The 13,818-nt window shown below is 41.7% G+C and overlaps 1 protein-coding gene and 1 long non-coding RNA gene across 3 annotated transcripts in view; one reads left to right on the top strand and one right to left on the bottom strand.

Moving 5' to 3' along the window:
• The window catches only part of gabbr2 (gamma-aminobutyric acid (GABA) B receptor, 2), a 280,917-nt gene that overhangs the window by 184,832 nt on the left and 82,267 nt on the right, over window positions 1–13,818 (top strand). For both annotated transcript variants that reach the window (XM_057828393.1, XM_057828392.1), the window contains 2 exons: window positions 2,675–2,782; window positions 11,072–11,194. In XM_057828393.1, the coding sequence (XP_057684376.1) occupies window positions 2,675–2,782; window positions 11,072–11,194 (231 nt within the window). The remainder of the gene's footprint in view (window positions 1–2,674; window positions 2,783–11,071; window positions 11,195–13,818) is intronic.
• Window positions 1,712–8,209, bottom strand: LOC130910821 (uncharacterized). Its single transcript, XR_009061910.1, has 3 exons — window positions 8,057–8,209; window positions 4,740–4,911; window positions 1,712–2,754 (listed from the first exon to the last, which is right to left on the bottom strand). It is a non-coding gene; the product is annotated as an uncharacterized LOC130910821 (long non-coding RNA).

Below are 13,818 nucleotides of genomic sequence, written 5' to 3'. Positions count from 1 at the left end.
TAGTAGCTCGCCATTGTTGATGTCAATAATTACACAATGCGATGGTGCTTAAACCCATAAAATCAGTCACACCAAAGCGCCAGCAGAGGGAGACAAAAAACACAAGTAACAAGCAGAGGTTGCGCTAGACATTTTCGTTGTCTGTCATTTTGACTGACAGGGTCAAAAAAATCCGGTCATAGTCTATTTTTACCGGTCACTTAAATTTTTAAAATGACAATGATGACATATTCAATAGTATTTAGTTTTCATTCATTTTTAATTAATATTGTAACGCTTGCTTGGCGGCGAAAAATTAGACACGGGAGTCGTGGTATTTTTCTCCCTTTTTACTCTGCTTACCGCCAACAACTCCGCCCCCAAAGAAAAAGAGGCAACAATATAGACCCCAATCACCAACGTCACACAATGATCTTAATTGTGGTTGTCAGCTCAAAATCTTCTAAATATATATTAAATGCATCTTACCAGATATAAAATGACTACTACATAGTCTGTGGTGATCGTTTGGTGCCCAGATTTCTTGTCGAATTACAGCAGTCCATCTCGCTCTCATCCTCCCGGGTCTCTCAGAATACGGTAGAACTTCAAGTCTCTCCGTCTATCTTTTCTGTTACAGCAACCAACCGCCACACACGCCTTCACCATTTTGATTATTAATATTAACGAGCAGAAAAACACGCCGTAATAGGAGGCATGTACGTAGCGGTAAACATGAACAGCTGACACACAATATGGCGGCTCCAGTCAGGGGGGCGGAGTTGTGTCGTCATGTGATTGGGCGGCAATCTTGTCCATCAATTGGATGACGCGCTGGCACACCGGGTGCACCAATAAGAACCTCGCGTTGATGTGTCAATCACGGTGCCGCCGCCAGACCCCGGTGACGCTACAATATTCTGACAGAAGAGCCAACGACGTCATGCATTAAGAGAGACAATAGCTAATTAATATCGCCACCCTGTGGTCTGGGGTGTGAATTGCAACCTGTCAAAATGACGGACGGACGTCAGTTTTTTCCGTCACCGTTTTAAAAAACCGGTCAACGACGGAAAATATCCGGTTAACGCGACCCCTGGTAACAAGTGAACATATCACTTTGCTGTCATTTTAATCTGTTTGAGCGGGGCATGTGTGTTAATTGCGTCAGATTTTTTAACGTAATTAATTTTAAAATTAATTTACCGCCCGTTAACGCGATAATTTTGACAGCCCTAATTGCATCATAGTAGCGTGCGGTAAAACAGAGTATTTGACCTGTAGTTTGATTGTTTTACACATTTGGAAGAAGCAGCTGGTTCACACTCGCCTGATAGAAAGTCTTTTTGAATTTCATCTGAAAATGATTGTGAAAAACGATATCGATGCGGGCGATTAGGAGATTAAGCTTGGCGTTCTGTCAGATTAGCATACCCAGAAGCGCAAATTCTGTACAGATGGCAGAGCAACAAAAGAGACAAAAAATTTTGTCTGAGAGGGGAAAAAAGGAAGGCTACCAAGATATTGAAGGAATCTGACCTTCTAGCCAGATTGCCGGAATCACGCCAGCCGAACTGCCAGGCCCGCGCTGGCGCAGCTCCAACGACCTGGGCCAGCGGTAACCCGGCCAAACGGCCAAACGCGCTTTCACCCTAGTCTTAACCCTTTGTACCAGGGGTCTCCAAACCAGTCCTCGAGGGCCGCTGTGGGGGGCCGGGTTTTTGTTCATACCGATAAAGCACAGACCTTTTAACCAATGAGGTTTCTACTAAAACAAGCAGCACCTGACAGCAATCAACTGATTAAACTTAAACAAAGCACCAGATTGGTGTTGTTTTGTCTGAGTGAAATCCTGCACCCACTGCGGCCCTATGTGGAATAGTTTGGAGACCACTTCTTTGTACTGACTCCATTTTGAAAGCTGGAAAAAGGCTTCAAAACACACATTGACAATTTATTCTGAGTCGACAGCAATCATACAGCACAGAGGAACCCGGGCAAGGATGCAAGGTCACCATATCACAAGTCAACAAAAGGTTCCAGAGAAAAAAATGACAGCGATTAGTTGAACATTGTCCTTTTGAAGGCTCTCGCGGGGCGGGCTGTGGGCAGAAGAAGGGTGTGTTTGGGCATTGTTTAGGATTATTGTCTGTTTGTGGATTGGACAGGAGGATTTGGGAATTACTGTTGTCAGGGCAAAGAGAGTTGTGGATTTTGCCACCTCAGCGCAATGTGAGTGCTGAGAGTTCACTTCTTGGTCGTGGGTTGCTCCGAGTAGGATGTTCCTTGTCAAGACAAGATGTCCCGCCATCTTTTCTGGACTGTCCGGAACTTGTAGATGTCTTGCCTCGTCAGCGTCAAACTTGACGCACGCGTTGGGCTTCCGTGATAAGAAGGCGTCATGTATCTCTTATGCCCTATGTCAAATATATTCTGCTTTTTTTTCTTAAACCATGATATAAATGCTATTTATTTTATACTGGGTGTGTTAGAATAATACAAACTGTAAATACGATACTATTCCCTTTATTAAAGTGCCACAGTAACCATCTATTTCTTATTGGCATTTTTTAATGAGAGCAAATATTATTTTACACAACAGGCCTCTAACTTGGGGTGTCAAAGTTTGATATTCCTCAGCGTTATTTTTCTCATGGCCTTCATTCACGTGTCTCTCGTCTCGCCTTTTGCAAAGGTCCGGACGTGGATCCTCATCGTCGGCTACACGACAGCATTCGGCGCCATGTTTGCCAAGACCTGGAGGGTCCACGCCATCTTTAAGAATGTTAAAATGAAGAAAAAGGTACAGAAGAAAGTGTTTTGTGTTTTTGTCTGTGTATTTTAACACATTTTAATACACTATAACTAGGGGTGTGACAAAATATCGAAATGGTAATATATCGGGATATATAGATATATCTGTCTCCCCCCCCCAAAAAAAAAAAAAGTTGCTATCAAAATCTTCCACTATAATAGTGTCTTAGTTTACTCTATGGCTTAACGTTCATTCATTCGAAACCAGAGCTGATTTGTAAGCCATTTACAGGTCAATTTCTGTTCATTTTAGTGAGTTAACAGGTCGCTTCCTGTTGAGTTTGAGTCACTGCCTATTCAAGATTCCCGGGCCACTTCCTGTTCTGTAACCCAAAATCAACAGGAAGGGACTCATAAAATGCCCCAAAGTCAACAGGAAGTGACTGAAAATCAATAAGGTAATGATCTGAAATGCCCCGTTGCCTAGCATTGGCTGCTACTGATGGCCATAGACGTTCAATCCGTTTGAAGTGGGAGGGTTGGCAGTGAATGAACGAATGTTCATTCGCTGACACCCTCCCACTTCAAATGGATTGAATGTCTACTAGTGGTAAACTCATTCCAATTCAGAACAGACGCTTGTTTTTCTGTTTATTTGTTGTTTTGTAAAATATCTTGGACTCCCTCCTCACTCCGTCACGTCAAAATTGATAACAAGAACGGGGAGCAAAAATCCCAGAACCACACGGGGGGACCTAGTGAATGACCTTCAGTGAGTTGGGACCACAGTAACAAAGGCTACTATCACACAATGCGCCGCCGGGCACTCAAATCCTACGCTGCCAGACGTGTCCCCCTGCTGAAGAAAGCACACGTCCAGGCCCGTCTGCAGCTCGCTAGAGAGCATTTGGATGATCCAGAAGAGGACTGGGAGAATGTATTATGGTCATATGAAACCAAAATAGAACGTTTTGGTAGAAATACGGGTTCTCGTGTTTGGAGGAAAAAGAATACTGAATTGCACCATACCCACTGTGAAGCATGGGGGTGGAAACATCATGCTTTGGGGCTGTTTTTCTGCAAAGGGACCAGGACGACTGATTTGTGTAAAGGAAAGAATGAATGGGGCCATGTATAGAGAGATTTTGAGTAAAAATCTCCTTCCATCAGCAAGGGCATTGAAATGAGATGTGGCTGGGTCTTTCAGCATGACAATATCCCAAACACACAGCCAGGGCAACAAAGGAGTGGCTTCGTAAGAAGCATTTCAAGGTCCCGGAGTGGCCGATCTCAAGCTTCTCCCCCTTTTTGGTCCCTGTATGCACGTACCCTACCCACCACGCGTTACAACTGGCGCCCGAACATTTTTCCTGTATCCTCAGTCAAGTAAGGGATCGGGATCCATCTATTTTCTGGATCCGACGGTCCCACCACGTCTGCAATATTGGTTTCGGATCTGTCCATTTTTTTGATTTGTCGGTCCCAAAGCGGCTTTTCGGATCAGTCTATTTTGTGGAATCGACGGCTGCGACATTGCCATGGGATCGGTCTAATTCCTGGATCTTTGACTAAGTAAAAAAACGCGGATTTGGATTACTATTGCTATCTTTTTTGTTGACTATTCTTCGTGGGAGTTTTCCCTAAATCATACTACATAATTAAAGCACTATGGCACGCTACAGTGACGACAGTGACTCTGACGTGGCCCTCACAACAATGTTGGAGTTCATCAGGGAACGCGTGTTTGCTTACTGCTGAGCTCCCGAGTGAAGCGTGGTCAAGGTGGAAATATTATTTTTTTGTGAATAAATGTGCATAGTGGAAGCTTCTCCCCTTTTTGGTACTTTTATACACGTATCCTAGCTACCACGCGTTCCAATGTACAAGACATGGATTACACAAGGTGTGCTCTTTGGCCCGTACTGTATGTAAAGCACACGACAGCTCTGGATGCTAACAATCTACATAATTATATTGGGATAAGTTTGAAAATGCAATATGCTTACCTTGAATATCTGCTAATAAAACCGGACAGCATACACTCTCGCTCCCAACAGGACTCTTGCATAACCAGTTTTGCCCAACTTTTGTCTTATCAGGTATTTGCTGCACACATTTTTCCCTGAAGCTCGTCTTGTGAACGACCGACAGTGCTGTCCTGCTCTTCACTTTTCAGATCTGGTTCAAATAGGAAGGGTAGAACTGATGACATGTTGGGAAAGCTAACGAGTGACACGCTGGAATTTCGGCAACGGGACCAGTGACGTCACGCACTGCGACGTAACAAGAATTGCGACCTATCACTTAAAATAATTTTACAAACTTTATTAAAACAAAAACATTAGGAGGGGTTTTAATATCAAATTATTATAACTCATACTAACATTTATCTTTTAAGAATGACTTGTCGTAAAAATAGAGGATCCTTTAATGTGAGACTTACTGCTTTGTCATTATACATAGAAAGCAATGAATGATTTTATACATGAAGAAGGCTGAACATTCTAAATGAATTGAAGAAGTCAAGTGCAACCTGATGGATCAGTATCCATACGATTGAACAGTTTTTCCCTTCTGAGAGTGTTAGAATCTTGAAATAACTTCAGTAAAGGAAGCTTAAAGCTTTTGAGCCTTCAGATTCAATCACTTTGATTGGCCGAGTTAGGTAAAAGAGATGCAGACTGTTGTAGCGTTTTTTTTTTGTATTTATAGAAGCACCCCCTCCATCTCTCAATCCCTCCCTCCTGCCCCGTCTTTGGCTCCCACTTGCCAGCTTTCTGGAGCAAGTGTGGGTGGCCTGCCTGGATGGATGAGAGGGATGGATCAAAGCGTTGGAAGGATTTGGGGCGAAGTGGCAGAAGAAGGCCAAGACGCGAGCCGCGAAAAGACAAACCAAAGAGGCAGACAAAGTGGCGCATATGGAAATGGAAGTAGGCTTGGCCCTAGGAGGAGAGCGGGAATGCCGTGAAACAAGATGGCTTAGACAACGAGGAATTGTAACTGAGCTCTTCATGGACTCTTGGGATTTTCTGGAAATGAAAGTGAAGCTTTACGACAGAAAGCCACCAAGCAGTGCAGTCTGTTTTTGTTTTTTTATTCAGTGCATCAATTTGGATTTGTGCATTAAGACCTAGCGGTCTGAATCTGGCCGAAGAGGTTTGGCGGGGGTTAAAGGCTGAGTTATGCCTCTACGGCAGACCTACGCCGTCAAGTCAAGTTCAAGTTTATTGTCCCCTAAAGTTTATTGTACCCTAATGCAGACACGATTTAGGACCCTCCGCCGCAGCCTGACGTGCGCCTCCACAAAATCCTGACTAGGCTTCACGTCAACGCAGCTCCAACGACCCAGGCCGGCGAAACCCCGACATCACGGCCAAAAGGCCAAACTCCGCGAGTTCACCTTAGTCTTAACCCCTTGTACTGACTCCAGTTTGAAAGCTGGAAAAAGGCTTCGAAGCACAACTTGACAATTTATTCAGGTCGACAGCAATCAAACGGTAAGGCGAAACAGAAACAGACTCAGGCGAGAGGCAGTCTGATTCCAAGCTCACCATATCACAAGTCAACAAAAGGTTCCCGAGAAAAATGACAACGATTAGTTAAACATTGTCTTTTTGATGGCTCTCGCGGGGTGGGCTGTGGGCAGAAGAAGGGTGTGCTCAGGCGTTGTTTAGGATTATTGTCTGTTTGTGGATTGGACAGGGGGATCCCGGAGTTACTGTTTACTATAGTATAGTAGTTTACCAAGTTTACTATAATAAACTTGAACTTGAGAGTTGTGGATTCTGTCACTTCAGCATCAAAGGGGCTCTTGGAGTCTGATCAGTCGTGTTACCAGTTGGATATCGGGCGTTTTCCAGTGTTCCTTGTGTTGGGACAGGACGTCCCGCCATTTGTTCTTGATTGTCTGGGAGAACTAATCGCGGGAGTTGGTGGTGCAGACGTGGGCTGGTAGATGTCTTGCCTCATCAGCGTCAATCTTGCTCAGTCAGTTGCATGACGTACACGTTGGGCTTCCGTGATAAGAAGGCGTCATGTACCTCTTATGCCCTATGGCAAATATATTCTGCTTGTTTTTCTTAAACTACGGCATAAGTGCGATTTATATTAAGTGTGTTAGTATAATACAAACAGTCGATCGCTAAATACGAGAATACAAAATATTCCCTTCACACCTGATGCTAGAATTTGTAAAGTGACTGCCAGTCTCTGTGCAACATCAACAGTCGGACAGATAACCTCCGCAACCGTCTTCTGCGTGGTTTTCGCCTCAACATTTATATGATCAACATCCACATTCAAGCGTTGCACCTCTCTTGACATTGTAGTCTTACTGGAAAAAAACTCAAGGAATTCGACAAGACTCCCCCAAAACCACACAAACACAACCTAACACCCCTCTAGTGGCTTGGCGGTGAATTACAAAACAACGCGTTCCTTTGCCACAGTACTATCGAATGCTCATTGACACCGTAGGGCAAAGGTCGGGAACCTTTTTGGCTGAGTGAGCCATGAACACCACATATTTTTAAATGTAATTCTGTGAGAGCCATACCATATGTTTAAAACTAAAAATACAAGTAATATGTGCATTTTATATAATTTCAACACTTTTAAAGTTTGATAAGTCTCTGAATTCTTTTTAATAAGTTATATAAATAATAAATAAATATTATAAAAAGTTATTTTAATATTTTGTTGTGTCCACAGATAGATTCACCCTATGTTTAAAATGTTTCATCTTATTTCGTTGTGTTTGTAGAAAATATACACACAAGATTCAGCCTGAAAAGACTGTTGTACTTAGTTTTGAATCAGCAGGGGGCAGCGTTCGTTTGACGAAATGACTCCAGATGTGTTCGTAATGGCGAGTGGACGACGAGTGAATGCTAGTAGTGTCTAAAATGCAGAAGTTAAATGTTTTGTCACAAAAACTTGAATCGTTTTATAATCGAATCAGAGCCTCTGAATCATAATCGTAATCGAATCGTTAGGTGCCCAAAGATTCCCAGCTCTAGTACTCTTTTCAGCTCTCATACAGTATTGAGAAATAGTTGAAGAAGGATATCTACAATTGTGAGTAATGTTACAGGCACAAACTCTTACTACTCGTCCCTCTGAAGGCCTTTTTGAGTAGTTTTCAGCCTACTTCAGATGAAAGCTGCAGAATCATGGGAAAAATTGTACATTGTTCTACAAAAACTGCCAAAGGGGCCAAGATGAAAGCGCTAACATTTGTGTTAGCGCAAACAAACCGCGACAGGCCATCAGGAAGAATTAGAAATATCAGTCAGCATACCAACCGACCTCAGCATCAACCAACCGTTTGCCGTAAACCAGACGGGACAGCTTTTCGGGACGCAGACTCAAACGATGGGCATTTGGAGACTCGTTTACCTAGTACAGACTCTCCGTCTGCTCGTCAACCTCCTAGATTGTATTATCACCACCCTGTGCTGCCTGACCTTTCCTTTGAACGTCGCCTCTATACCGTCAAACGGCGTTATAAATAAAGATCACAAACAGTCCGCTGCTTTCATCCCCGCAAAAGTTCACGGTATAAAAGACGAGCGCTGTGATCTGACGCCGTTGCTTCGCGTCTCGCGGGAGACGTTTTGGCAGGTCGCCATTAACCATTCCCGCCGCGTGTGTCGTTCGACACGTCCTCCTCACCGGTGGTTAAATCATAAACCTATTGACATGACACGGGAAACGGGGCGAATTCGTAGGGGGCCTATTTTCGAAAACTTCAAATACTTTCAAAACCAAAGCTGCTAGCGACCTAAAACCAAAACAGGCACCTACCTAAGCCATATATGAGTCCCCATGAGCGGCGGCATAAAAAAATTCAAAGTCATTCCCTTATAAAATCCCGATTATTTTTTACATAAGTATAACACAACTTAAAATGGCTATAAAAGTCTCAGATTTTACACTAGATGCACAAAAATCACCAAATGCAGAGATAATCATTTATATTCATATATCAGGGTCAATAGCAATATTTAACATAACATATATATATTTTTGACCAAAATAGATACTTCATTCTTTATTTTTATTTACTGCAAGTTTTCAACAGCTAATAAATCACTAATTTTAACATCAGAAACTTAATACTTGATGAAAACATCCATAATCAATCATAAATAATATGGAAATGCATAATTAATAAATTCTATATACAATCACAACTTTAGAATAGAATAGTCCTTAATAATCATTATACACGATATACTGTTAGCGAACGAGGCTAGCGGCCGTCTGGTGTAAACAGAGCTTTTCTGGCAAAAATTCTTGAGAATAAATGCTTAAATCCCTGAATTCTTCATAGATATGGACGTAAAACAGTCTCAATTCTTGGTTAAAAGCAAAAAAAAAAACAAAAAAAAAAAGTGCAGTTAGCGTTTATTTTACTTAAATATGTTGAAGTACAATGCTACTCTGTTGGTGAATGAGGCTAGTGGCCGCCTGGCGAAAAACAGGATTTTCTGGCAAAAATTCTTGTGAATAAATGCTTAAATCCCCGAATTATTCATAGATATGGACGTAAGAGTCTCGATTCTTGAATAAAAGCACAAAAAAAAAGTGCATTCAGCATTTATTTTACGTAAATATGTCGAAGGACAATGCTACTCTATTAGTGAATGAGGCTAGCGGCAGCCTGACGTAAACAGAGCTTTTCTGGCGAAAATTCTTGTGCATGAATAAATCCCTGAATTCTTTGTAGATATGGATGTAAAACAGTCTTGACTCTTGGTTAAAAGCAAAAAAAAAAAATTTGCATTTATTTTACATACTGTATGTTGATGAAGTACAATGCTACTCTGTTAGCGAATGAGGCTAGAGGCCGCCTGGTGTAAACAGAGCTTTTCTGGCCAAAATTCTTGTGGATAAATGCTTAAATCCCCGAATTATTCATAGATATGGATATAAGAGTCTCGATTCTTGGTTAAAAGCAAAAAAAAAAAAAAAAAAAGTGCAGTAAGCATTTATTTTACGTAAATATGTCGAAGTACAATGCTACTCTATTAGTGAATGAGGATAGCGGCCGCCTGACGTAAACAGAGCTTTTCTTTCGAAAATTCTTGTGAATAAATGCTTAAATCCCTGAATTCTTTATATATATATGGACGTAAAACAGTCTTGATTCTTGGTTAAAAGCAAAGAAACCGTGCAGTTAGCGTTTATGTTACAGATATACTGTATGTCGAAGTACAATGCTACTCTGTTAGCGAATGAGGCTAGCAACCGCCTGATGTAAACAGAGCTTTTCTGCTGAAAATCCTTGTGAATAAATGCTTAAATCCCTGAATTCTCTGTAGATATGGACGTAAAACAGTCTCGACTCTTGGTTAAAAGCAAACAAAACCATAAAGTTCGCGTTTATTTTACGTATATGGTCGAAGTATAATGCTACTCTGTTAGCGAATGAGGCTAGCGGTCGCCTGGTGTAAACAGAGCTTTTCTGGCCAAAATTGTTGTGGATAAATGCTTAAATCCCCAAATTCTTTATAGAAATGGACGTAAAACAGTCTCTATTCTTGGTTAAAAGCAAAGAAATCGTGCAGTTAACGTTTATTTTACTTATATTGTCGAAGTACAATGCTACTCTGTTAGCGAATGAGACTAGCGGACGCCTGGCGTAAACAGAGCTTTTCTGGCAAAGGTTATTGTGAATAAATGCTTAAATCCTCGAATTCTTTATAGATATGGACGTAAAACAGTCTTGATTCTTGAATAAAAGCAAAAAAAATGTGCGGTTAGTGTTTATTTTACGTAAATATGTCGAAGTGCAATGCTAGTCTGTTAGTGAATGTAGCTAGTAGCCGCCTGATATAAACAGAGCTTTTCCGGTGAAAATTCTTGTGAATAAATGCTTAAATCGCCAAATTCTTCATGGATATGGATGTAAAACATTCTCGATTCTTGGTTAAAAGCAAAAAAAACATGCAGGTTGCATTTATTTCGCATAATATATTGCAAACTATGAGGCTAGTCACTTACGAAAATTAGCCGCCACCATGTGTAAACAAGGAAGAAAATTCCTGCGAATAAATGCTTCAATCACGCATGCATGGTACGAAAAATATCATCTTTGCCTTGAATCCTCGAACAAATCACTCCTGAGACAATCCTTCCTGTTTGTATGCGGTACAGCTTTCGTAGTTCTTCAAAAATCCAAGCTTAAATCCGACATGAGCGTGTACCATCATTAACTAGGTAATGAAGTCTATGGTTAATTGTAGCTAGACTGTTGGTGGAACCGGCAGGTCTCTGGTTGGACAACAATGGAGATTGTTCTCATATAACTGTTTTTTTCTCCCTCTTTGTGCAGATCATAAAAGACCAGAAATTGTTGATCATCGTTGGCGGGATGCTGTTGATCGACTTATGCATCCTGATTTGCTGGCAGATTGTGGATCCGCTGAAGAGGACCGTGGAAGAATACAGCCTGGAGGTCGGTGCACATTCTGATATTGCGTATCTCCGTGTTGGCTGATTTCATTCGTTTTTGTTCACGTCCGTGCATTTGCCTCCGCCGGGATCTGGGAGATTCCCAGAATACAAAAAAAAAAACACAGAATGACTGCATTTGGAGCCCGAACAAACAAAACGCCAGCCCGGGGCTACGGTACCATCTGCCTTTTTTTAGTGTCGATTATTTTTAGGTTTGGATATTATCCAGCGCAACTTCCCGCGTTGATCCCCCACCCCCGACCTTAGCCCAACATTTGCCAGCTCGGATGCGAGACGTTGGCAAGGCTCGCTGGCAACGTCGTGCTTGCCCTTGTTTTTCTCGCTGATGAAGCGCATAATAGAGACAAATAGAGAAAGGCTAAAATGCTAACATAGCTTTGTCATCACAGATTAGCAAAGCATCTGTCAGCAGTGGTTTACGATAAGAATTTTGTTAGCAATTTTCACTTTTACTTTTTTTACTTGTACTTGAGTCCATTTTTTGCATGACTACTTTTACTTGAGTAATATTATTTTAAAGTAACGCTACTCTTACTTGAGTAAAACCTTTGACTGCTACTGCTACTTTATCCAGCTCAGCAAATTGACCGATCATCGTGTAGAAGTGTCATTTTGGCATCAGACAGTCAGAAATACGTTAGAAAGTTTCCAACAATAGAAGACAAAGCTGATTGTAGCAATATTTTCGAGCAAATTAGCATCAGTTAGCAGCATTTTTCTGATCATTTTTCAAGATACACTCCTGGCCAAAAGTATTGGCACCCCTGCAATTCTGTCAGATAATGCTCAATTTCTCACAGAAAATGATTGCAATTACAAATGCTTTGGTAGTAATATCTTCATTTATTTTGCTTGCTATGGAAAAAAAAACAAAAGAAAATGGAATAAAAATAAATAATTGATTTTACACAAAACTCCAAAAATGGACCGGACAAAAGTATTGGCACCCTTTGAAAAATCATGTGCTGCTTCTCTAATTTGTGTCATTAACAGCACCAGTTACTTACCTGTGGCAAAGAACAGGTGGTGGCAATAACTACATCACACTTGCAGACAGTTAAAATGGACTAAAGGTGACTCAACCTCGGTCCTGTGTCCTTGTGTGTACCATGTTGAGCATGGAGAAAAGAATGAAGACCAAAGAGCTGTCTGAGGACTTGAGAAGCAAAATTGTGAGGAAGCATGGGCAATCTCAAGGCTAAAAGTCAATCTCCAAAGACCTTAATGTTCCTGTGTCTACTGTGTGCAGTGTGATCAATAATTGTAAAGCCCACGGCAATGTGGCTAACCTCCCTAGATCTGAACGTAAAAGAAAAATTGACGAGTGATTACAATGAAAGTGTGCGGATGGTGGATAAAGAACCTCAACTGACATCCAAACAAGTTCAAGCTGTCCCGCAGTCGAAGGGTACGACGGTGTCAACCCGTACTATCCGTCGGCGTCTGAATGAAAAGGAACTCTATGATAGGATACCCAGGAAGACCCCACTTCTGAGCCAGAGACATAAAAAAGCCAGGCTCAAGCCAAAACTTACCTGAGAAAGCCAAAAACGGTTTGGAAAAATATTCTCTGGCCAGATGAGACAAAAGTAGAGCTTTTTTGGGAAAAGGCTACAACATAGTTTACAGGAAAAAAGACGAGGCCTTCAAAAAAAGTACACGGTCCCCACAGTCAAACATGGAGGTGGTTCCCTGATGTTTTGGGGTTGCTTTGCTGCATTTGGCACTGGACTGCTTGACCGTGTGGTTGGCATTATGAAGTCTGAAGACTATCAACAAATTTTGCAGCGTAATGTCGGGACCAGTGTGAGAAAGCTGGGTCTGCCTCGGAGGTCATGGGTCTTCCAGCAGGACAATGACCCAAAACACACTAGAAAATGGTTTGAGAGAAAACACTGGAGACGTCTAAAGTGGCCAGCAATGAGTCCAGACCTGAATTGTATAGAGCACCTGTGGTGAGATACGAAAATAGCACCCTTCAAATCTCAGAGACCTGGAGCAGTTGGCCAAAGAATGGTCTAAAATTCCAGCAGAGCATTGTAAGAAACTCATTGATGGTTGTTTGCAGTTATTTTGTCTAAAGGTTTTGCTACCAAGTATTAGGCTGAGGGTGCCAATACTTTTGTCCCGCCCATTTTTGGAATTTTGTGTAAAATTATAATGATTTTTTTTCCCATTCTCTTTTGTGTCTTTTCATTGCAAGCAAAATAAACGAAGATATTACTACCAAAGCATTTATAATTGCAATCATTTTCTGGGAAAAACTGATCATTATATGACAGAATTGCAGGGGTGCCAATACTTTTGGCCAGCAGAGTAGCCAAAATGCAGCTTCTGGAATATGTAAAAAGGTTGTCCGCCCGATTGCCTGCCTGAGCGGTCCACTGCCCGACAAAGCCTGCCCTGCAAACACTCAAGAGGCTAATTGGAGCAATCCAACCCTGTGGTTTTGCGAGTGTGAATGGGAATGACTAATAAGTAAATGAATGCTCACAAAAGATATGCTTATTAGGGTCAGATGACCCTTCTCTGGATACAAAAAGGATTTGTATCAACGGATTTACCCTTTGTAGTTCTCATGGAAAGATTCTGATCTTTCCCACT

The sequence above is a fragment of the Corythoichthys intestinalis genome, chromosome 22 (genome assembly GCF_030265065.1).
Source record: "Corythoichthys intestinalis isolate RoL2023-P3 chromosome 22, ASM3026506v1, whole genome shotgun sequence".
NCBI lineage: Eukaryota > Metazoa > Chordata > Actinopteri > Syngnathiformes > Syngnathidae > Corythoichthys > Corythoichthys intestinalis.
The sequence above is the reverse complement of the archived record's forward strand: the minus strand, read 5'-3'. Positions and strand labels throughout refer to the sequence as shown.